The 24,235-nt window shown below is 43.5% G+C and overlaps 1 protein-coding gene across 6 annotated transcripts in view; it reads right to left on the bottom strand.

The window, feature by feature from the left end:
• Positions 1–7,185: 7,185 nt before the first annotated feature.
• Positions 7,186–24,235, bottom strand: part of SAMD13 (sterile alpha motif domain containing 13) — a 34,255-nt gene continuing 17,205 nt past the window's right edge. For 3 of the 6 annotated variants that reach the window (XM_006120290.4, XM_025183188.2, XM_006120292.4), the window contains 2 exons: positions 19,693–19,804; positions 7,186–8,331 (listed from right to left, as the gene is read on the bottom strand). In XM_006120290.4, the coding sequence (XP_006120352.1) occupies positions 8,188–8,331; positions 19,693–19,804 (256 nt within the window). In that variant the 3' untranslated portion in view covers positions 7,186–8,187. Of the gene's footprint in view, positions 8,332–11,404; positions 15,734–19,692; positions 19,805–24,235 lie in introns of those variants that run through there. The other 3 variants (XR_012905940.1, XM_014572100.3, XM_025183189.2) reach the window with 3 other exon arrangements.

Here is a 24,235-nt window from a genome sequence, read left to right as displayed (position 1 = left end):
GTGGGTAATAATTGCCTTAGCTGGCAGCTTTTCACATTGTATCCTGCTGCTGGTTGCCTTTTTAAATTGTGGAGCAATCATTTTCTACTGTGAATCTAAATTTCAGTCAATATCTGTGTGTGGTAATCAGTATTTATCTACTGTCACAAAGCTCCTAATTTCACACAGTGGGTCCTGTGCTTCTGGGTAGTGGTAGGCCACATATTATCTCCTCCTGTCTGGGGAAAATGGCAGTTTGGATAATGGTCCAACTGCTCGTCTCAGTGGATCACTACAGCAGCTCAGTCTAATCTCTTTACTTCAGGGGCAAGTCATAGTTTGGTTTAGCAATTCTCATCAGCGGCATAAGCAGGGGGAAAAGGGAGGGGAAAATGTCTTAGGGCAGGTCTACACGGCAACACTATTTCGAAATTACTTAGTCCGCATCTACACAGCAGACAGTTATTTCAAAACAGTGTCAAAAGACCGTCAAGCTGGAGGATTTTTTTTACTCCAACTCCTTTAATCCTTATTGTATGAAGAATAAGGGAAGTCAGAGGAAGAGTGCTCTATTTCAAAATAAGTGCTGTGTAGATGTTCCCAATTTAAAAATAAGCTACAGTAAAACTCCAATTGTCCGGCATCCAGTGGTCTGGCACTCCTGATAGTCTGGCATCAACTGGAACCCGGAAGTGCTCCAGCCAGCCGGACAATTGGAGCTGCTGTGAGCCCCATGGGCACTTGCAGCTGGGAAAGGGAAGGGGAGAAGAAGGGAAGGGGACTATACCCCTGTAACGGATCTGCCGGGACCCGCACTGCGACCGGCCGGAGGACGGGAGGTGGGCGGGGAACAGCGCAGCGAGGGGCGAACCCTCCACCGTTTTGCAGGAAGGCCCACGCTGCTGCTGAGAGTTTCTGGGAGGGAAGCGGGCTGCCCACCCCCCAGACTACAGTAGTTATTGCTGAGCAGGGTGGTAAGGGGTGGCGCTGCGGGACCAATCTGGCAGCACCCCAGCTGCTTTGCTCTGCAGCTTCCCCAAGTCCACTGCTCATCAATTTCAGCAGCAGCAGACTTGGGGAAGTGGTGCGGAGCAGAGCAGCTGAGGTGCTGCTGGGTTGGTCCCGCAGCGCCGCCTCTCATCCCCCTGCTCGGCACCCGGCAGCACCTCAGCTGCTCTGCTCCACGCCACTCCTCCAAGTCTGCTGCTGAAACTGACGAGGTAGACTTGGGGAAGCAGCGGAGCAGAGCAGCTGGGGTGCTGCCCGGTTGGTCCCGCAGCGCTGCCCCTCACCCCCCTGCTCAGTGCCCAGCAGCACCCCAGCTGCTCTGCTCTGCTTCCCCAAGTCTGCCGCTCGTCAGTTTCACTTTTGGCCTATTCCAGCTTGTCCTTGATTGGCTCCAAGTGTTCCAAACAAACCCAACTGTCTCATCTGATTCTAGCAGGTTCTTGACTGATGCTGACTTTGTTTGGTTACCAGGGAAATAGGGACTTGTTTAACCTGGAGGTAATATCTGCTTTCTGTTACTTTTTAGTAGCCATCTGGCCTGATCCTGTCGCGCAACACACACACAGAGAGTTTGTACTGTAAATACACAGACACACACATAGAAGATTAAACGGTTTATGCCAGTCTATGTGTGTTTGCAACATCAAAGAAGTGAAGAGCCCACCTGACTGCGTCTTCCCCTACATGATATCAATTACATTTTTGGTGAGGAGAAAAAGAGAGGTGGTTAGCTGAAAAAATATCTGGCTTTGTCTTCCTCTTTCAAAGCACTCCCAGTCTGTTGTTAAATCATTTGTTTTTCAGAAGCACACAGTAGTATTTAACAAACACAGAATGGACCATACTGTAAAAATTATGATAGCAATGCTAACAGGAAGACACACACACAGTAAAAATCACAGGCAGTAGCATACCTGCTTCTATACTGTGCCCTCTCCCACCAAAGCTTCTTCAATGCTTTCCATTAAGTCTCTGCTTGTATGAGACAGTTATTAGTGCTTATTAAAAGCGGAACAAATTAAATGCATATGGTTTTGAATCCCAGTCATTTCAGCTGGCCCTTGAAAAGCTTGCATGCCTTCTATTAAGGCCTGGCAAAGACCAAAGGTTATTTTCCTCACTAAAACGAACAGGCCAACATCATTGCCTTTTGGACATTTTTACCTCCCACTCTGGAGTGAACACTTCTTAAAATTTTACCAACAACCTTGCATGATTCTTTTTATATATGTAGAAAAGAATTATATTAAATCACTGATTTATATAGATATAAAATCATGATTAACATAATTATAAATCATCATTGGCTGTCCCTTGAGATGAGAATGCTGTCTGCTGGGAAAAAAATATCCTTGAAGAGACTTAAACTGCCAAAGAATCCAATCCGTGTTCTATGTGTTTTCCCACATATATGAGAGGGGATTGCTTGGAGAGAGCACAACTGCTGGCCAGGATCCTGGACACTTTCCTTCCTCCTCTGCCACTTCTCAGCTTCTTGAGCAATGTGATTATCTTAAAAACAGCTTGAGGCTTCATGTATGATGCAAGGCCACTGCAGAGTATTATCAACCAGCTCCTCTCAATTGTGGGTCAATGCTTCCCTCCTTAGAATATATTTTCAGGGCGCAGGTCTTCTTACCATAACTAAATTGAGAAAAGACGACTTGCTTTTGGAAGATGAGGATCAGCAATCTGCACACAGTTGCCAGCCCAGTGGAGCTGACGTTTCTTAATCTTTGAAATCTGTCAATACTTGGCTACAGAAAGCGCACTGGCATTTGTGCAATGAACTTCCCATCTGATACGAAGATTCTTGCTAAGGCAATACTGATGGCACCATTCCAGACAGGAGTGACACATAGAGGAGGGAAAAAAGAGTCACATATCTACCCAAACGTATGAGTGGAGGGGGAAGGAGCTAGCAGCTGGCTGCCTTATTCTCCCACCCACTGGACAGTTTGGGATAACCACCCTAGGCCCCCTGCTTTGGAGGATTGCTGGGAACTAGCAGGTGGTCTGGCACTAGGAGTAGGGATTGGACCTACCTCCTGCACTCACCACTGATGGGAAGCGAGCTACCTCACCCCAGCCTCCCACCTGGTTCACTCAGCAAATGAGTGTGGGAGAAGGGATGGAACCACTCCCCGCACTCACTGGCAGTGGGAAGTGGAGCAGGTTAGGACTGGGTTGCTCTGCTTCCCACTGCTGCCAGTGAGTCGGGGGAGGGGGGGAATAAGGGGAAGGGGCTGACTCCTGCTGCCAGTGCCAGGCCGCCCTCTGGCTCTCCAGGCCGTATTGCCTGAGGCAGGGGGCTTGGGAGAAGAGATAGAATGGGGGCAGAGAAGGGGCAGGGAAGGAACCAACCAGGGTGGGGCAGGGCCAAGGGCATGGGGGAGTTGTCCTGGGTCCCACACACTCCTAAGGATGGCCCTCCCCTAGGAGAGGGGTGGCGTGGGGAGGAGACACCTGGTGAGGCAGCCATGTGGTTGGTGCCCCCTTGTCTCCCTCCCCAGCAGTTGCCTCTGGTTCCAGATGCTTAAGATGGCTGTGGCATGTTACCTATGTCTCACACCCATAAAGAAGACTGCTGGTGACTACTGCATTGCAGACCAGGATCTTTGTCTTCATCAGCAGATCTCTGTCAATGAAGTCACAATGAAGGGACTTTCTGAAGGATACTGTGGCACAGCAGACCCTATGTTTGATTTCCACATCACGGTTAGCTGTCTGGGAGAGGCGCTTCCAAGGTAAAGGGAAATACTCAATGTTTTCCAGTTCACCAGCAATGACAATTTGTGGGAGAAAGAGCATAACTTATGCAGAAACAGGGTGGTGGAGCACCCTACTCCTCCCAACGTTGAGGGAAAGTCCCAAGCTATCATAGGTGCCTAAGAAAAGATCTAGGGTGGATTGCAAATCAACCTTTGTGTGTGCGAGGATAGCACAGTTGGCAACTTACTGAAGTTAGTAACAACAATCCTGCTGACATTTTTAGAATAAAGATGCCATAGGTTGCAGAACTGGCCTCAGTCAAGAATAGAAATCAATATCATGGCACGTTAGATTTTAAAAAAAATGGATTGGGGTAAAAACACATCCCTGCTTGACACCAGTATGGATGGTGAATGGATCCACTTCCAGTACAAGACAGTGGCAGTCACCCCATCCTGAAGTAGTATGAGAATATAAATGAACTTCAATGGACAACCAGTCCTAGACAGCACCTTCCATAATGCTTCACAATTAATAGAATGAAAGGCCTTACTTAGATTTGTAAAAGTCATATGCGACGGCTGATGGTGTTCTCTTGTTCTGTGAGCAAGGCTCTTCCTGGCAATGGAGAGGAGGGCAATGTCTCTAATTCACGCACTTTGATTTGCTACAACATTGGCATTCTTTAGGTCAGACAGAATTTCCTCATTAACCCACATTTTCAAAAGATGTTGATGAAGTTTTTGCATGAGTGCAAGTCTACCAGCTTTGAAGACCTCATCTGGGATGACATCTAAGCCAGGCACCTTGTTATTTCTAGTTGGAGTGATGGCACATCAAACTTTCTCAGAAGATGGGGTTGTCAAGAGATTCTATCATTGGATGCTGTGGAATGGATTCAATGGTGGCAGCTGAGACTTCAAATTCACAGTTCAGTAGAGTCTCAAAGTGCTCCTTTCAATGTTTTTTGGAGGACTACATGGCCCCTCAAGAAGGCTAGAGCTGTCCTGAGATTGCAGAGGGGATATTGCACTTGAGCTTGGTCTGTAGATGATTATCCTTGCTTAAAAAAAAGCTTCTCATGTCATGTTGATCAGCAAATCTCTAGATCTACATGGCCTTTGCTTGCCAATGCTGATTCTTGATTTCACACAGCCGCCTTTGAACTATAGTTTTAAGCCGATAAGTCTCTCATTTATGCTCATTAGAGGGTTCATTTTGCCAAGTGAAAAATGTGCTTCTCATCTGATGAATAAGTGCTAGGATTTCCTTGTTTTTCTCATCAGACCAACCCTGATGGCAGTGAATGGACTTTCCAATCAAGTCAGCATATGTAATTATAACCAATGATAAGTTCATCTATTTAAGATACAGTATTACATTTGCTATACTATTAATGATTCCCAACAGACAAACATGTAAATGATCCAAAAAGTAATATCAGACAAACAGAATACAGACCAAAAAGATTTAAGGGCCCAGCCTCACACGGATTCATGGAAATGTTAAGTGCACAGTTGTCCCATTATAGCAGTTTTATCCTTTCCTCGAAAGCATCAGCCAATAGCTGCTGTCAGACACAGGCTATTGGACTAGGTCGGGGGTTTGCAACCTTTTTTCATTGATGGACCCCTAAACAATTTCAAATGGAGATGCAGAGCCCTTTGGAAAATTTTAAACATAGTCTGCAGATCCCTGGGGTCCATGAACCACAGGTAGAAAACCACATGGCTAGATGCACTGCTATTCAGCTCTACAGTAGCAGTTCTTATCTTCAGACACATACTCAAAGGTCTTATTGACTTTGGGTGCATAATCCGTGGTAGGACCAACCCCTTCCCCTCCCCCCCCCCGTGTATATTTTTGAAGACACTGTGCACCAGGCAAGGCTCTCTTCCTAGTATTATGTTGGTATCATAATTAGTTCATATGTCATCCTTTTCTTCCTTATTTCCCCCTGCAGTTTTTACCAAACTGATTCATTTTGTGTCTGTAAGCTCTTCAGGGCCAGAACTATATCTTCTTATCTGTCTGTAAAAAGCATTCCAAAAGGGGACCCTTACCCTAAATGGGGTCTCTATGGGCTACCAAAATACCACCACTTCTTCTACTAGTCAGAATATACACTGTGATGCATAAATAGGAGTAAGTACTTCACTGCTGCCATACCCCTATCTCTGCTGTGAATACAGTACCAGAGATAGAAAATAATGTGTTAGTTCAGAACATGGTTCATACAACACTCTCAGTGTCTGAAGATCCAAATATAAATGTAATACAGTCAGAGGCTGCAAGCCAGGCAGTTATGCACATCATCATAGGAGCATATCCAATAGCACAGAAATAACTAAACATGCAGAGCCCAGTTTCCCTTCCATTTTTATTGGTGTTAATCAGGAGTAACTCTGCTAGAGTCAAAGCAGTGACCATTTCACACTTCCCTGGTCTTGCCAGTGATCCAGGTCTGAGGAAACCTCCTTCCTGGATTATGAATATCTGCTTCCTTCTGTCTCCTACTGAATTCCATCCCTTCCTCTGCCACTCCTCAGCCTTCCTCCAGCTTAGCTGATAGATACCTCCTTTCTCTTCCCTCTCACCTACTGCCCAGCCATGCGACCTCTTCCTCCCACCACATCACTCTCTTTCTTGTTTCACACCACATTGACATTAGTGCCTTTCCCTTCTACTACCTCTTCTACTTCACTTCTACTTCACCTCTTGCATCTCACATTATGTGTTTAGTGAGATTGCTAAACTTTATGAGATGCACAGAGAACTCTTTGTAGCAGGGATGATAGCTGTCTTATGGTTCTGGAAGGTGTTGAGGGCATTCAGGGTGAAATTCAAACCCCTACGGAGGGCCAGCAAAAAGTATCGGCCCTACATTAACTGGGCTTAAGAGATGATAATTGGAACAAAGGACCCATATAGGAATTTTGAAATCGACCTCTATATGCCATTAATCAACAAATGATGCCAGTGAAAGGAAAGAGAATCAGTTCCATAAATACATAGACAAGTGATTTTAAAAAATTGTTGTACATATGCGTCATCTTCCCACATTAATCTCATACCACTGTTTCTATATTTTCCTTCCTCTTAAAGGCAATTCCACTTTAGGAAAGGCAAAAGATCTTAAGCATCCCTTGTGTATTGAACTCCACTTTTCATAAATCCTCAATGGGAACATCAAGATAGAAGGAAATAGTATTGTGAAAGTATTTTATTCTCAGAGGGTAAGAAAAAATATCTCTAGCTCTGATTACTTAGATGTCACTGGAGCTATACCAGTTTATACCAACTGTAGATCTGATACAAAGTTATGGAAGGTCAGGTAAGAAAGTATAACAATTAAATATAGTAAATACAACAACACTGAACAGTAAGAAGTCTCGAACTCCCGCGATTGGCTGGATTGAGAAAAAGAAATGCACCCCCTTCTATACACAAGTAAGAAAATACCCGAGAGAATAGATAGCTCTGAAGTAAATGGAATCAAAACATAAGCAATGCTTTATTGGAGTATCCTGTGGCCAATTATATTGGAAACTATTACAAACAGATTGAACAAGACTCTCTTTTAACAGAGATATACGGTAACAACAGTTTCTTTCACTTTTTGGAAACAAGTATTTCAACCATAAATCAAGTAAAACATCAAAATTATTCATTGCAACACCATGAAATACAATAATATGTTTTTAAAAACAGTGAAGAAATCTACTCTTTATACAATGTTCTTCAGAATTCATTAGAAACTTTTTATAAATTAAAATAATAAAATGAACCTTTTTTCATTTTACAAAGCAACAAGTTTTAAAAACAAGTATATCTTACTTAGAATTGCCAATAAAACTGGGTGGAAACAAGCTGAAAATATGGACACCACCAAAAATACACAAGCAACCATCACCTCTTAGGAAGACCTTCTGCTATAGAAGGTGCTATGTTAATTGTACATACAGCTTTAAACATTGCAATATACCACAAATAAACCTTAATAAGGTTAAAAACAGGACCCTTTGCAAAAAGGGGTGAGTTGGCAAATACCAATTCAGTCTCACAAGTTACAGGGAGCAGTAACTTCAGTAGATATTTGACATAAATCAGAATCTATTTTTGCTTCCCCTCCCCAAATATATGTAAACATTTAAGAGAATTTTAAGTAATTCTTGAAAATTAACCTCCCGTTTGGCTTAGAAGTGAAGAACTTCCTTTCTTCACTTTTTGCTTAGGATAGGATTTAATCATCTCAATGTATTCTGTTTAGGGAGCTGAAAGAAAAACTCATTATGTGAAAATCCACACCACTCCCCCCCTCAGTTCAGTTGTAGTACAGCATATTGCCAAATCTATCCAATAGGATATATATTATTTCCATTTGGTTTAAATTCTTAAGACTTGTATTCTCTCTTGTTCCATCACATGAAACCAAATTGCTTATTTATTATTATTTGAGGCACAATAGGACCTCAATTAGACCATTTGCTATAAAGAATTGTTCTTTAGATGTTGTGTCTGTAGAGGTTTTACATGATATTCATAGATTTTCAGAGCGGGCCCAAGTTTTAGTGCAAGTCCAGTCAATACATCATTTCTTGTCATCAGTAGCAATGATTTGCCGTCAATTTCCTAGAAAAAGAATTAACAAGTAATTAAGAGTCACATACACATCTTCAAGATCACAAACCTATTCTCATCAGACAGAAGAATACTAAAGAGGATCATTCATGAAGAACAGAAATACTAAACTCTGTTTTTTTCATAAGCTGTGTACAGCTGTACAAATGATGACATTTGCTGAAGGGCTGATTTTCAAAGCAGCCATTGACTTTGGCACCTCTAGAAATCCCGCTATTTATTCAGCTGTATTGCTAGAAGCATCCATATTTGAAATTTTTCTGTTAGTTGTTTCATATTCACAGATGCAGACAAATGTTTTAATTATTACAGCAGGAAGGGTGGTCTTGTTGCAGTGACCCATGGTGAAGAAGATGTGAGTTAAAGTCTGGTACATCGATGACATCTTTATGATCTGGACACATGGCCAAGAAACACTGGAGATATTCCACAGAGATTTCAACAACCTACACCCCACCATCAACCTCAGCCTGGACCATTCTACACGAGAGAGCCACTTCCTGGACACCACCGTACAAATCAACAATGGAAAATTAGACACCACTCTCTACAGAAAACCCACCGACTCATCCAGTTACCTACATGCATCCAGCTCCCATCCAGAACACACCACACGATCCATCGTCTATAGCCAAGCCCTTCGATACAACCGCATCTGCTCTAACCCCACTGACAGAGACCAGAAGCTTCAGGATCTCTACCAAGCATTTATAAATCTCAACTACCCACCCAGAGAAATAAAAAAGCAAATTGAAAGAGCCAGACGAATACCTAGAAACCATCTACTTCAAGACAGACCCAAGAAAACCAACAATAGAACACCACTTGTCATCACCTACAACCCCCAACTTAAACCTGTCCAACACATTATCAATAAACTACAGCCTATATTGGAACAGGATACCATACTCAAAGAGGCTCTGGGAGACAGACCCATAGTCTCCTATAGACAACCACCTAACCTCAAGATGATTCTTACCAACCACCACAGGACATACCACACTAATACCAACCCTGGTACCTTCCCTTGCAACAAACCCCGTTGCCAGCTTTGTCCACATATTCATTCTGCTGATACCATTATTGGACCTAACCAAGTGAGTTATAAGATCAAGAACACATATTCCTGCGCATCCAGAAATATAATCTATGCTATCATGTGCCGAAAGTGTCCGTCTGCTATGTACATTGGACAAACATCTCAGACACTTCGCCAAAGGATTAATGCCCACAAAACAGATATCAGACAAGATCACAAAGAGAAAACAGTTTCTTGCCACTTTAACCAGAAAGGACACTCTCTAAATGACTTAGCCACCTGCATTCTGCTACAAAGACCTTTTACATCTGCACTTGAAAGGGAATCCTCTGAACTGTCATTCATGTTAAAATTCGACACTTGCCAACAAGGACTTAACAAGACTTTGAACTTTCTCACCCATTACCAAGACAGTTTCCCCAATTATCACCTGTAATACCATTAACTCACAAACATCCCACTCTCCCTACCTTAATATCAGCAATTCACAGACACTTACCTTCCTTCTTCCCCCTTCCCACCCCCCCGCATCCCCCTTCTGTTCTGCAATGTGATTTGTCCTTTTCATATTTGTTCATTTTTTTTAATTGTATCCTTTGGTATATATGGTTGTGACTACTTTCTTCCACTATTTGATCTGAGGAAGTGGGTCTGGCCCACGAAAGCTCATCATCTAATAAACCATCTTGTTAGTCTTTAAAGTGCTACATTGTCCTGCATTTTGCTTCAACTACCCCAGACTAACACGGCTACATTTCTATCACTATACTGTTTTGTGTGATCTTTGGCACATCACTCTCTCTCTCTCTCTCTCGTCTTCATTCCCTGCCATTTAAAAGTAGGTCAGATTTCCTTTCTCCCTTGCTTTGTCTGCCCTATCTATTAAGAGTCTATGTCACTTAGGTGCATTTGAAATCCCACCAAAAAATCTGAGGTCACTTTTACAAATTTGCCTCTAATAGAGCCAGGAACCCACATTCCTTAAGTCCAAGTCCTATGTTTCCATCACAAGACCAGCCATCCTTCTCACACAGCACGGTCAGTCTTTCATTTGTGCCAGGGCCGAGCCTCAGCACTTTAGGCTTGGCAGTTCATAGCCCTGGTTCCTCTGGGTTTGCTGCATCATGTATGAATGTAAAACAAATTGCTGGAGCCCCTGCACCTCTTTCATTACAAATTAAGCACTGACTGCAAGAATACTGTGGCTCAATCCACAGAACGTCAACTCTACACATGTATCAAATAAGTGCAATTAGCAAAACCTTTCTGCATCACACAGTGTAGCTGGGGTGCTTTCTAAAGTCAGCAAGTCCCAGAGAAGTTTATAGCCGCACACAGTTTGCTGATACTGTTTTAGCTTCTCCCCGCCCCATAAAGACAAAAGCATTTACTGATCTGAAATCTATTAGGAAACACCTAAACCCATTTCACTCTTTATACTCATTGCTATTTGCCTATAAAATAAATATACATAGCTAGGTATCAAAATGTACTAAGCTGTTAGCATTTATGTGAAGCAAGAAAATGACCCACAGGAATTCCATTGATATTTTGCATTTAGATCTTCCAGTGCTACATTTTTCCTTACTAATTGAAATAAATAAAGCTCGTCTTCAGCATGTGAACTTCAAAGTCCATTAGCAATTGGGTTCACAATTCCAACCCAATGAAAAACATAAGATTCACGGAAGTGCAAGTGTTCGTTGGCCTAAACTCTGATCATTCTTCACTTTGGATAAGTATAAATAAATGCAAGGTGCATACAGCATTCACAACAATTTTATAGACAAAATAGATGCATTAATGATAGCCCGAGAATTAACTGACATGTCTATGGCAGCCGCAAACAACAACTTTGGAAGAACTGTTTATAAATATTTGTAATTAGGCCACAGCAAACCATAAGTAGATTTTGACTGAAATCTCCTCCACAGCCTTATGACCTTGTTTAATCTCTTAAATGAAGCTCATTGTAATTTATTATTTCTGATATCTCATTCTCGAAACACAGTAGCTGTCTCTTACCAATTATTGTTGAGATTTTAATGCTCAATAATAGTTTCTACTCTTTCTTCTCCGTTCATCACAATTCTCTTTGTAGTGGTTTTGATGCCATTAACTATTTTGCTGGTCGTTATGACTGATTTGAAGTTTCCTTTCCCACTGTTGTTCAGTGACATGATGGAGGATGAAGAGCAGCCCCCAATTCGCTGGGAACCAAATGAAGTAAATCCGGTCCCTGAAATAGGAGACACTCCAGCAATAGAGACAGAGTATCCTTCACCACCTCTGCTTCTTCTTTTTCCATGGAGTCCTCGCCGAATGCCAGACATGCCATCAAGTAGATCATCCCAAAGTTTTACTGTAAAGGAGTCCATTCCTGTAAATACATCTGTGTGGGGGGTGCTGAACAGGAATTCAGAATCAAAGTAACTCCCATCCCTGTCTTTCGCTCTACCTCTACCTTTCCCTCCACTTCTTCTGTCTTTCCCACTTATAATTCCTTCACTAGACATGTCATAGACATCCCGTTTTTTGGCATCAGATAAAACCTCATATGCCTTAGAGACTTCAATGAATTTCTTCTTTGCTGCCTCTCTGTTTCCTGGGTTCTTATCAGGGTGTACCTTCAAAGCCAGTTTTCGGTATGCCTTTTTAATGTCATCTGCAGAGGCATTTCTTTGAACACCTAGAATGTCATAATAATTCACCATCTTGCCAGCATGGTCTCAGCAGCAAAATTCAGTCTCTGTCCTAGCAACCACTGGCAATTCAGGGGAACTAATTCCTTTTGGAATTCTCTCTGTCCCTCAAGTTTATTATGGTTGAGTAATATCACAACTTTTTAAAAGAAAAACAGGTTTGTATTAAAATGATTTACCAAGTATCTCCCTGTGTCCCTCCATGTGTTTAGTTAAGGTATCTTCATGAGAGAGAGACAAGAAACACTAGCTATTTTCCAAATAACCCTCTGCTTTCAAAACAGTCCTGAGGAGGCATTTGTTGGAGGTGGGATTGTGACATCAGAGGTAAGTCAGCTAATAACCATACTGAGGACTTTTGTTCATTTGCATACTGCAATCTCATTGTTTAAAATGCTGTGACCATGGTTATGAGGAGTCAAATTTAGCAGTATTGATATTGAAATATAACCCTCTGGCTACACAAGAGCCATGAATATTATTATAATTTTGTAGTTGGCACTAAAAGTTTTGCTTTATCTGTTAAATATATAAAGTCATAACACATGGCAAAGGGTTACATGCATCAAGTCACCCACACATGCCAGCTTCATTGTTAGAATTTGTGTTTTCATCTGCTGAAGCAGTGCAGACACACTAACAAAGCTCTTTGAATTCAAGCCTTGGCGATATGTTGCAGTCTATTTTAGTGTCTCGCTCTTTGAGCCAATCCTTCAGAATGTTTATGGCTCATGTTTTCTGTTTCAGTATTTTGCATCTTCCTGCTTCTCCCCCCCAAACTCTCTCACAGTTACAGCAACCCCTTCTCTGCTAATTTACTATTTTCACTTTTTTATAGTAATTTCTTCCACTGAAATCAACTTAAATCTGCTGAAATCAGAAAACTATTAAGATTTAATAGTAGCAGATGAAGTATAAGCACCTTACATCAACCACTTGGACTATCAGTTAAAATACACCTTTTTAAAATAATGTATTTTTCCTCGTATGAGACACACAATATGTGAGTGAGATAATATCCTGTATTGGACCAACTTTGGTTGGAGGAAAGGACAGGGTTTAATGCTTCACAGAGCTCTTCCTTAGATCTTTTTTCCTCATCTGTAAGACAAACTCCAGTGTCAAAGCACCTTTGAGCCATTTATCAATGTATTTTATGGATGAGGATCAAGGGATATATTATAAATGCCGTTACAAAAAATGTGGACTTAGTTACTATTATGCAAAAGGCAGAATTTGAGAACAAAGCAAGGGATCACATTTTCCAACAATTCCCTAATACATGTGTTGTAGCTAACCACTATACAAAACAGTGACCCATGCACTCCCTCTTCTAATGGAAGCAGTTTGGTGGAGAACAAAAAGTAAGGCAAAGGGTTACATGGGATGCTTCTCTTCACACACACACACATTCACCTTCTCCCTGCGAGTGTGGGTGGGAGTGTGTGGAGACAGCCACATTATATGCATGCCTGCCCATTCCTGCCCTTAGGAAACTTCATAAGCAGGGGTGCAGACAGCCTCTGTGGACCCCTAGGCAAGATTGGGGGGAGAGGGTGGCTCTATGCTCCCAGAAGGAGTGGGGCGTCAGGGTAGAAGGAGTGATGCCAGGGCTCTGCACCACCCAGAGCACACTGCCACCCCTCTCCTCCCCACCAGCCCTCAGCACCACCTGTAGCACAGCGCCCTGCCCCCGGGCAAGTCCTCAGAGCTGACCAGAATGCAGCGTGCAGCATTCCAGCAGTGATTTAAAGGACTCAGGGCTCAGGCCACCATAAGCCCCAGACATCTTTAAATCCCCGGGCTCCAAACCAATTGCCCTCTTTGCCTCTTACCTGTCAGCAGGCCTGTACATAAGTAAGAGTGGAAAGTAGGGATGCTAGATAGCAGGTAATAGAATGGTCGAGTAACCGCATGGATTCTTATCACTTACTCGACTATTGTATAGTTTCCGGTGACGGGGCCAGCAGCCAGTGTGTTCTGGCCCCATTCCGAGGGAGCCCCCTGCCACCTTGCACTGCTGCCTCTGTATCAGAGGCAGCAGGGTGGAGTGCTAGGTGGGAGCTGGTCCACAAGGGGAGCCAGTTTAAAAACCAGCTCCCCTTGCAGTCTGGCTGCCTGCCTCCCTGTGCTGCTACCTCTGATACAGAGGCAGCAACATGGGGTGGCAGCAGCCCCTGTCCACGGGAGTCCCAGCTCCCCGCGGACAGAAGCTGTTCTAGCTTCAGTCTGCAGGGAGATGGGACCCCTCATGGACAGGGGCTGCCTCTACCCACAGCTTCACAGCAGCCTGTCCTTTCCACTCCTCCCTGCCTCTGATAGTAGTTGAGTATATAATTAAGCTTAGCCCTGAGATAGCTTTAACTTATTGTGAAATTTCACGAAGGATAGCAGAGGACAGCAGCCAATGCCAAGCAGCTGGTGATTCCTCTGTGCAGCTGTACTTGGGTTCTTGAGGATACAGATCTAAGGACCCTTGTAGATCCAAAAATTAGCAGAAGCCCACATAGATAAATAGAACCTTACTGATGGGCAGCCTTCATCACAAAACCACAAGAGCAGTCCTATCCTCCTCAAAATAAAAACAGCACGTAGCACTTCTAAACAACCTTCCATCGGGTGATCTCAGAAGCTTTACAGATACTAAGTAGAGTCAACCTCACAAGAGCACAGACAAGTTGGCAATTATTACTGTTGTATTAATGACAAGGCAACTGAAGCACAGAGAGAGAAAGATGCTTGACTGAATTCCCATAGGCAAGTCTGTCAGAGTCTGGAAGAAAGGCCAGAGCCCCTATACTCCTCAGACTGTGAGGTTCTTAATCATAAAACCATCTTTGTGGAGTGGTGGAAAGGAGTCATGGGTGATGTTATTGACAGTGGTAAAGTAGTAACAGTCTCAGTCAAATCTTGTGTCTGTTTGATTACTCATCTTTAAGCGTAAAATATGCTGAACAGTAGCTGTAGAAAGAGGCTCCTTAAACCCTTCCAGAGAATTACCCAAAACAAGGCTTTTTTCCCCCCAAGAATGAGACTAAATTTAGCCACTGGACTGCACTCATAAATCATAATCAGCTAGGATTTCATTTTTCAGGCTTTGAGGTCAGCTAGATTAACTCAGTAGCAAGAAGCTAATTTTATTCCTTATTGAAAGCCACTTCTTTTTTTCTTTTTTTTTTTTTTTTTTTTGAAAGCCTGAGTTTCATTTTAGCATAGAATGACTCGATGCCAAACAAAGAAAGCTAGGGCAGAATTCGGATAGGCTTCGTGTCTGCGAGAGGAAGAGTTTAGAGCTGCAGCTTTTGAAATGCTTTATAGAGGTCCTGAAAGGATGGATGGGTGACTGGGGTGTGAGATACAAGTTTGGTATCAAAGTTTAGAGCTATCTTCATTCAATGACCAAAGTCTTTTAATGCAATTCAGGTGCATCAGAAAGTAACAGGCAAAGAGGCAGCTTATAGGTTCTAAAATATGTTAAACCTTTCTAAAATATGCATGCTATAAATGCATCTTTTATGCCAAATTAAAAAGGGGATTGCTAAATTGTATGGTTTTTTTAAAAAATGCTTTATTTATACATGTTATAGAAATATGGTGCATATATAAAAAGATTCCAGATTTCTATCTTCCCCTTTAAAGTTGTTCTTATCAGCTGCAGAAAACAAACAAAAAAAGCATTTATTTTACAAAAATTATAGAAATCAAGCACAGAAAATAGGCAGAAATAGAATGTCATGGAAGAGATTATTGCTGTGTAGTTCTGACAGCCATAATTTCTATCTGACCTGTATTTTGTAATACAGGCAGTCCCCGACTTACACGGATCCGACTTATGTTGGATCCGCACTTACGAATGGGGCTCTCTCGCCCCGGAGCTCGCAGGCAGCGGTCCGCCACCTCGACCTCCGGGGCGAGAAAAGCTGCTCCCGGTGCTCCTGATCTGCTGGGGACCATCTCCAGCAGACCAGGGGCACCGGGAGCAAAGCCGCCGCCACGACGGGTTTGCTCGCGGTGTCCCTGGTCTGCTGGAGACGGTCCCCAGCAGACCAGGGACACTGCGAGCAAAGCCGCAGCTGCGGCGGGTTCCCGCGCTTCTGAGGCTTTGCTCTGGCGGGTCCCGCGCCAGAGCAAAGCCTCAGAGGCGTGGCACCCTGTTGCTGCGGCTTTGCTCCCCGTGTCCCTGGTCTGCTGGGGGGGGGGGGGGGCGCAGCTAGTGTGCCCGCCCCCCCCCAGCAGACCAGGCTTTTGTTGTGGACCCTGGGGCAGAGCAGCTGGGGCGCTGCTGGTTGGTCCTGCAGCGCCGCTCTGGGCACTACTGGACCAACCCGGCAGCACCCCAGCTGCTCTGCCCCAGGCATCCCCAAGTCAGCCGCTGCTGAAACTGACCAGCGCTGACTACAGGAAGCCCGAGGTACAGTTGCTCTGCCCTGGGCTTCCTGGAATCAGCTGCTGATCAGTTTCAGCAGCAGCTGACTTGGGGACTTGGGGTTCTTAAGTTGAATCTGTATGTAAGTCAGAACTGGCGGTCAGTTTCAGCAGCGGCTGAATCTGGACGCCAGTTCCGACTTACATACAGATTCAACTTAAGAACAAACCTACAGTCCCTACTGCCTGTATATCATATCCTGAACTAAATGAAAGATTAAGCTTTTAAGAAACATCCTCATGAAGGATGCAGAGAATAAAAACAAAACTGTTCCAAAGTAGGTGAGTTCCCATATCTTCATTATGGAGAAAAGATGTTCACAGAAGAAGAATTGGTTATTTATTTGCTCTTCTGTTAATATACATTTTGGTCTAGGTATCAAAAAAAGAAGTTGCACTAGGACCTCTCCTCCAGATGTAATAAACACCCACTGATGTTACTGACCCTGAATTCCAGCATTCTGGAAAATCAGGGTAATTAGCTAGGTGTCTAAATACTAATTTCAGTGCCTAATTTTAAACATCCAGGTTTGAATGTTTGGGGTTCAGTGATCAGGAACAGTGCCAGACCAGCAGGCCTGGAGATTCATTATTTTTAGCTACCAAAGGGGCAGGCACGTAAAGGCCAGTTCTAGTACAAATTTCCCCATGCTGCACCACTGCTGCTCCTCAACTGTGTGCAAGTAATCTAGTTTCAAAGGCTCATTCACTCATTAACCTCACAGCTGACAGACTGTTAGCTAGCATGTCTGTCAATACCCTTCCTGGTGATGATGGTTACATGGGTCCTTTTTTATAAGAGAGACCAAATCCATTCCACATGGACCAATGATTTTAGGTCACTGCTGTGACTTTTGTCAGTTCTGAACTATGAATCAAGTGACCTATAAGAGAAAGGCTCAAAATTCCATTAACAACTTATTGAGTGACCAGTCCCTAGGTGCCTTTTTCATTGATTCTGTCACATCAAGATAGCTACTCTGGGAACCTTTCACCTCCTATGGCATCACCGCTTCTACTCAGATACCAGAAATGCAGGAAGAGTAGGTTGCTCTAGCCATCACCTTCTTTCCTTTAATATAAAAAGCACACCAGAGACTGTGCTTCCTCTCCAGTAGCCCACCCAAGGAAGATCAAACATCTTTCTCAAGGCAATTACAGGCTGGTAGGTCTGTCTTCAGTACCAGGCAAACTGGCTGCAACTACACTAAAGAAAGGAATGGTGAGACATGGAGATTAACATACTTTATTGGGGGAAAAGTTAACCTTTTTTGTAAAGGGAAATCATGCCTCACCCATTGGCTAGAATTTGTTGAGAGGGTCAACAAGCATGTGGACAAGGGGGAATTACTGGATATAGTGTACTTAGATTTTCAGAAAGCCTTTGACAAGGTCCCTCACAAAAGGCTCTGAAGCAAAGTAAGATGTTGTGGGATAAGAGGGAAGGTCCTGTAAGAGATCAATAACTGGTTAAAATATAGAAAACAAAAGGTAGGAATAAATGGTCAGTTTTCAGAATGGAAAGAGGTAAATAGTGGTGTCCCCCACGGGCTGGTGTCGGGACCAGTGCAAACATATTAATAAATTATCTGGGAAAAGGGGTGAAGAGTGAGATGGCAAATTCTGTAGATGATATGGAACTACTCAAGACAGTTAAGTCCCAAGCAGACTGTGAAGAGCTACAAAAATACATCACAAAACTGGATGACTAAGCAACAAAATGGCAGATGAAATTCAATGTTGATAAATACAAAGTAATGCACATTGGAAAATATAATCCCAACTATATGTATCAAACAATGCTGTCTAAATTAGCAGTTACCAGTCGAGAGAAATCTTGGAGTCATTGTGACTAGTTCACTGAAGATATCCACTCAATGTGCAGAGGCAATCAAAAAAGTAAACTGGATATTAGGAATTATTAAGAAAGAGATAGAAAAGATGACAAAATATATTGCCTTGAGATATAAATCCATTAGATGCCCACATCTTGAATTTTGCATGCAGACGTGGTCACCCCATCTCAAAAAAGATATACTGGAATTAGAAAAGATTTAGAAAAGGGCAACATAATAGATTAGGAGACGGAACAGCTTTGTATGAGGAGAGATTAATAAGATTGGGATTTTTCAGTTTGGAAAAGAGAGAACTAATGGGTGATATGATAAAGGTGTATAAAATCATGACAGGTCTAGTGAAAGCAAATAAGTGTAATTTACTCCTGATAACATAAGAACTGGAGGCCACCAAATTAAATGAATAGACAGCAAGTTTAAAACAAACAAAAGGAAATATTTCTTCACACTACAAATACTCAACCTATGGAATTCTTTGCCAGAAGATGTTGTGAAGGCCAAGACTATCAGAGGGTTCAAAAAAAGAACAAGATAAATTCAGAGTCCATCACTGGCTATTAGCAGGTGTTCCTTGTCTCTGTTTGCCAGAAGCTGGGAATGGGTGATAAAGGAGGGATCACTTGCTGATTACCTGTTCTGTTCATTCCCTCTGGGGCACTTGGCATTGGCCACTGTCAGAAGACAGAATACTGGGCTAGATGGATCCTCAGTCTGCCCAAATATGGCCATTCTTATGTTCATGTAGCAGAGCAACATGTTGCTGCTATTCAAGAAGGCCAGTGCTTTCTCCCTATTTCCAACTGTTCTGTTTCCTGCTCACTTGTAATGACTTTAATCAGAGAACCATTCCCCAAACCAAGAGAGTAAGTCTCACAGGCAGCAAAGCAGCACAGAACTGAACTTGTGGACATAATTCTTTGATAGCATCTTAATTCTGAGGAATTCGGCATTTTATAAACATTAACAAACTTATCCTCACCACACCCTGAGAAGGTAGGGCGGTACTATCCCCATTCTACACATGGGGAAGCTTAAGCACAGAGAGTTTAAGTGACTTTCCTGAGATCAAACAGAAAGGGCTGTGACCAAGCCAGGAATAGCGCTCAGATTCTTCAGCTCCCTGTCGAGCACTTTGATCACAAGAGCAGCCTTCCTCCAGCTACATGTCCTGTAAAATGAAGATATCATTTAAATAATAATCCCAGTGCTTGCCACCCACAATGTTCCCTTTCTAGCAGACTTGCCATGTACTAACCTTTGTACAACCAGCCCCCTATAATGAACATGTGAGGAGTCAAAGGGCAGTGACAGTCAATTAAAACTGATTTACCTGCTCTTGAAAAGCACGGGCTTGTTCTTCAAATCCTGCTGTTCTGAAGTAATTTACAACATCGGTGACAGCCCAGTCAGCAGGGTCAGGGGGTCTCCCATTCTCTACTGAACTACAAAATGCAAATTGAGACAGGTAATCACTGTGTGTGTGCATATTATATGCTGCCTCTGCATGCAATCGTCTTACTTTCCTCCCCCCGCCTTCCCCCACAGAGAGAAACATCTTGCAAGACCCTCTTAAAAAAATGTCACTCACATTCTTCCCTACTTCAAAGACCTAGTGTCAAGGACACCATAGAAAGGCGAGATACCTCTCCAGCCTGGCCTACACTGGGAGTTTAGGTAGAACTTAGCTGCATTAGGTCAATTTTCTAAACAATGACATTAACCCCCGATCTGCCACCATGCCCAGACTAGGGATGTTAAATTGCGGTTATCTGACTAATCACGTAGTCGATATAATTTGTATCGACTACATGATTAGTCGATAGAACCACTCTGCAGAGCTACAGGGGATGCAGCTCCAGGAACTGGCTCCAGTCAGAAATGAGCAGTCCAGGCGCGTGCTGGCTCCGGGAGCCACCTGCACTTCAGCTCTGCATTTTTAATATAGTAAGAGCTGCTGACTATATTTAAAATGCAGAGGTGCAGCATCCTGGACCAGCGCAAGCCAGGACTGCTCGGTCCCAGCTCATGCTGAGTTCAGCAGCCCCTAGTCATGGTGGGCAGCAAGGGGGTGGAGAGTAGGGGAGGCTGTTGAGAAGCTTCTGGTCATGGCAGCCAGGGCTGGCCGCGTCCAGGGCTGCTTCGCAGCAGCCTCCCCTACTCCCCACCCTGCTGCCTCTGAGAGAGGCAGCGGGAGGGAGCAGGTGGCACCACAGAGCCAGTGCTGGGGGGAACCAGCTTTTAAGCCAGCTCCCTCCAGCACAAGCTCCTGTTTCCACAGAGGCAGCAAGGGCAGGGGATGGGGGAGTGAGTAGTTGATACTCCAGTCAACGACTTGCTAACAACCCTAGCCTGGACCCCCTCCCTATCATGCCTGCCTGCCAGCCAGACATCAAATGAAGTCTAGATGCCCCGCTAAGAACTCTGAGGTGTATCTGCTGCATAGTGGCTGCTTAAAAGCATAACTGTGGCTTTGTATGTAGCACATCCCTCTTGTCTTTAGACAGGACTTCCTTTTATTCTAACATATCAGGTTCTATGCTCTACAATGCATCTCCTGTAAAGTCTGCCCTCCACTTTTTGTTACAGCAGGAACAGCAGTGAGCCTGCTGCGCATTCTTCCTGCCCTGCCAGCTGTCACAAATCCACAGGTGAGAATGCAGGGGTGGATTTACAATGAAACATGCCGTGCTCTGGCACGGGGTCCCCCCCAACAACACGGGGTGCCCAAGGCTGGGCAGTCCAGCACCAGGTCCAGCATACACATACACGTCAAGTAGGGGGTGGCCGCTCTGTGGGAAGGCAGTCCCTTTGCAGAGAGAGTGGGGGGCAAGAGAGCAGGGAGGTTCACCTGCAGGCTGCATCCTCAGGAGAGCTGGCAGGAGATGGCAAGCAGCCTGAACACAGCAGAGCATGGGGCAGGAAAAGTTATTATGTTTTATTTTATAAAGTGCAGTTATCCAGCGCACTTTACACTAGTTAGCTAATGGTACAAACAATATTTGGAAAGATCTTTAAATGGTCAGAGACCCTCAGCAATTTTCAAGTAGTCTGTGGGAAAAAAGTTTGACTACAAAAACGATCAAGGTACCTCAATTTATGTTCATTTACTTCATATTACATACAATATACATACAATACAGGAGGAGGATGAAGAAAAAAAGAATGAAAAATGGGAGGGGCAGGAAGCATGAATGTTCTTTTTCACGGCTGGGTCCCTGGAAGGGCACAGGGCCCCACTAACTCTAAATCTGTCACTGTGAAAATGGACTAGGGATGACCTGTTCAAGGAGCAAATGCAATCCACCCACTTGGACAGGGGCGGACTGGACACAGTGGGTACATGCATCTTCAACTTTACAAAATGGGGTGCTAAAAAAAAAAATCAACCTTTACAAATTCACCCTTATCTCTCAATGTAAACACGGCCTCCCAGGAGAATACATTAATGGAAGTCCTCAAATTGGCCAGATCAGGTCAGTAGAGACTCCTTCTCATGCATGAGCTGAGCGTGCTGCCTTCCCAGGTCTCTCTCTCCAGGCCTTTACTGTACTTGGAGCACAAGACCTACCAAGTTAGGAATGGAACACCAGTCTCCCAAGACTTTGTTTGCTATTTGTTTTCTCCTACCAAACTCCATTCAGTCGATTTCAATATATTGCCTTTGATTTCCCCCCATCTTTTCCTAAACTAGATTGTGCTTCCTGGGGATATCCCTAATGGAATGGTGCACCATGATTAATAAGAGAGCACCGTACATGCTCCCGTTCTACAAGTCTTTCAAAACAGCATTTAAGACTTAACAAATTATGGATTTTCTAACCAGCTAAGAATACCAGAAATCATCTGTTAAACACAGTCAGAACTGGCTCCTTTCTATGGCTGACTTCAGGCAATTGCTTTCAGCAGCAGCAGCAGCAGAAACAACAAATCATTCAGAATGGTTCCCATTGGTCATTAATTCAGAGTGATTCCAGACAGCATTGCTTATCCATAGCCTACCTTCTTATCTCAGATAACCTTTTTGGCTCTGCAAGTTGTTAGTAAAACCTGCATGCAACTAGTTTGACTTTGGCTTTCATCCAGTAATTTAAGGAGATGAACAGCAAGTAGTCACTCACAGGAAACACCTGTTTTTATAAAATGCTTCTACAGTTACAGCTTTCAATGTACAAAAGTTTAGTCACGAATATTCTCCATTTTAACAGTGCCATCCTTGTCAAAGACTCAGCTGTAGCAGCAATGAGGAAATCACAAAAACTAATATGCCTGTATTGTAAGATTTACCTGGCCTTTAACTCAAATAATTTTTGTTTTTCTTCATGTAAATCATTGCTCTGGGGTGGGGCTGGCAAGGAGAAGTTCAGTGTGCAAGCTGTCCTGGGAAAGAGCACTACACCAGCCCTCTCTCACCTTAGCAGCTTGGGGCCAGGTGAGAAGCACCTCTCCATGGCTGCTGCAGCTTCAGCGGGCACAGCTGAGGGAAGGGTGCATGTCCCTCAGCTGGGGCAGGTCCAGGTTCTTCTGTACCTTGCACTCCCCTGTCAGAGTGAGGAATGGAGCAAACTGTGCACTTTCCCCTCATTCCCTGCTGAAGGGGAACAGTCAGCAATGTCCCCGTATGAACTGGGGGGTAGAGGGGGTGGGGGACATCCCCAGCCAGCCCCTTTCACCTGGCCAGTGAGTCTGTTCTTTTCTATATAGCTTTATAAGAAGCAATCCATTGTGGGCACATCCCATTTTCCTGGCACAACCAAATCCTAACTTTCTTTAAGTTATGATAAGAAGAAACTGTATACTAAATTTGGTGGCCGTAGTTCTTATTGCTTAGGAGAAGTTCTTGAACAGACAGACAGACTGACAGGCTCTCAGATATATAGTAGTTACCTGAAATCAGGCTAAACACTTTGGCTGTGTCTACACTGGGCCACTTATTCCGGAAAAGCAGCTGCTTTTCCGGAATAACTTGCCAGCTGTCTACACTAGCCGCTTGCTTTTCCAGAAAAGCAATGACGATCTACTGTAAAATTGTCAGTGTTTTTCCGGAAAAACTATGCTGATCCCGTTCAGGCAAAAGTCCTTTTCCAGAAAAACTGTTCCGGAAAAGGGCCAGTGTAGACAGCACAGTATTCTTTTCCGCAAAAATGACGATCGCGAAAATGACGATCGGGGCTTTTTTCCGGAAAAGCGTGTCTACATTGGCCACGGACGCTTTTCCGGAAAAAGTGCTTTTACTGGAAAAGCATCCTGCCAATGTAGACGCGCTTTTTCTGGAAATACTTATAACGGAAAACTGTTCCGTTTTAAGCATTTCTGGAAAAGGGTGCCAGTGTAGATGTAGCCTTCCACAGTCTCAAATAATTAAAAGTAGTTCCCCACAGAGAAGCAGACTCTCAGCCAAAGGTCTTTATAATATGTATTTTGAATATGAATATAAAAATTAGAAGCCCAAATTCAGTTTTCAGATATGTGGCCCAAGACCTCATTGCAACCACTGGAATTTGCATGCATATATGTCCCAGGGCAGAAATCTGGCCCAGAGACATTGCTCTAGCTGCCTTTATTTTGAACATGAAAAACAAGGATGTCTACAGTATCTTTCCCCTCTGAATAGTCTTTAGTGCTGGAATCTAATCCCAAGTGCACAGCACATATATGCATACCTATATATTTATAAATGTGTTTGTCATTATGGAATACAAGGTCTAGCAAAGCTTATGTAAGCATACAAGAACTCAAGAAGACAGTACTACCCACCCTTGCAAAAATGCTATTCGAGTATATTTAGAAATTTTAAAAAATAATTCTCCTGCTTCGCTTTTCCTTTTCTTTTCTCTTCCTTCATTGGTCTATACTGAGTTCTGCTTAGATTGCTA

Source organism: Pelodiscus sinensis, chromosome 9 (assembly GCF_049634645.1).
Source record: "Pelodiscus sinensis isolate JC-2024 chromosome 9, ASM4963464v1, whole genome shotgun sequence".
NCBI classification, from domain to species: domain Eukaryota; kingdom Metazoa; phylum Chordata; order Testudines; family Trionychidae; genus Pelodiscus; species Pelodiscus sinensis.
This window is presented reverse-complemented; position numbering and strand designations above follow the sequence as displayed.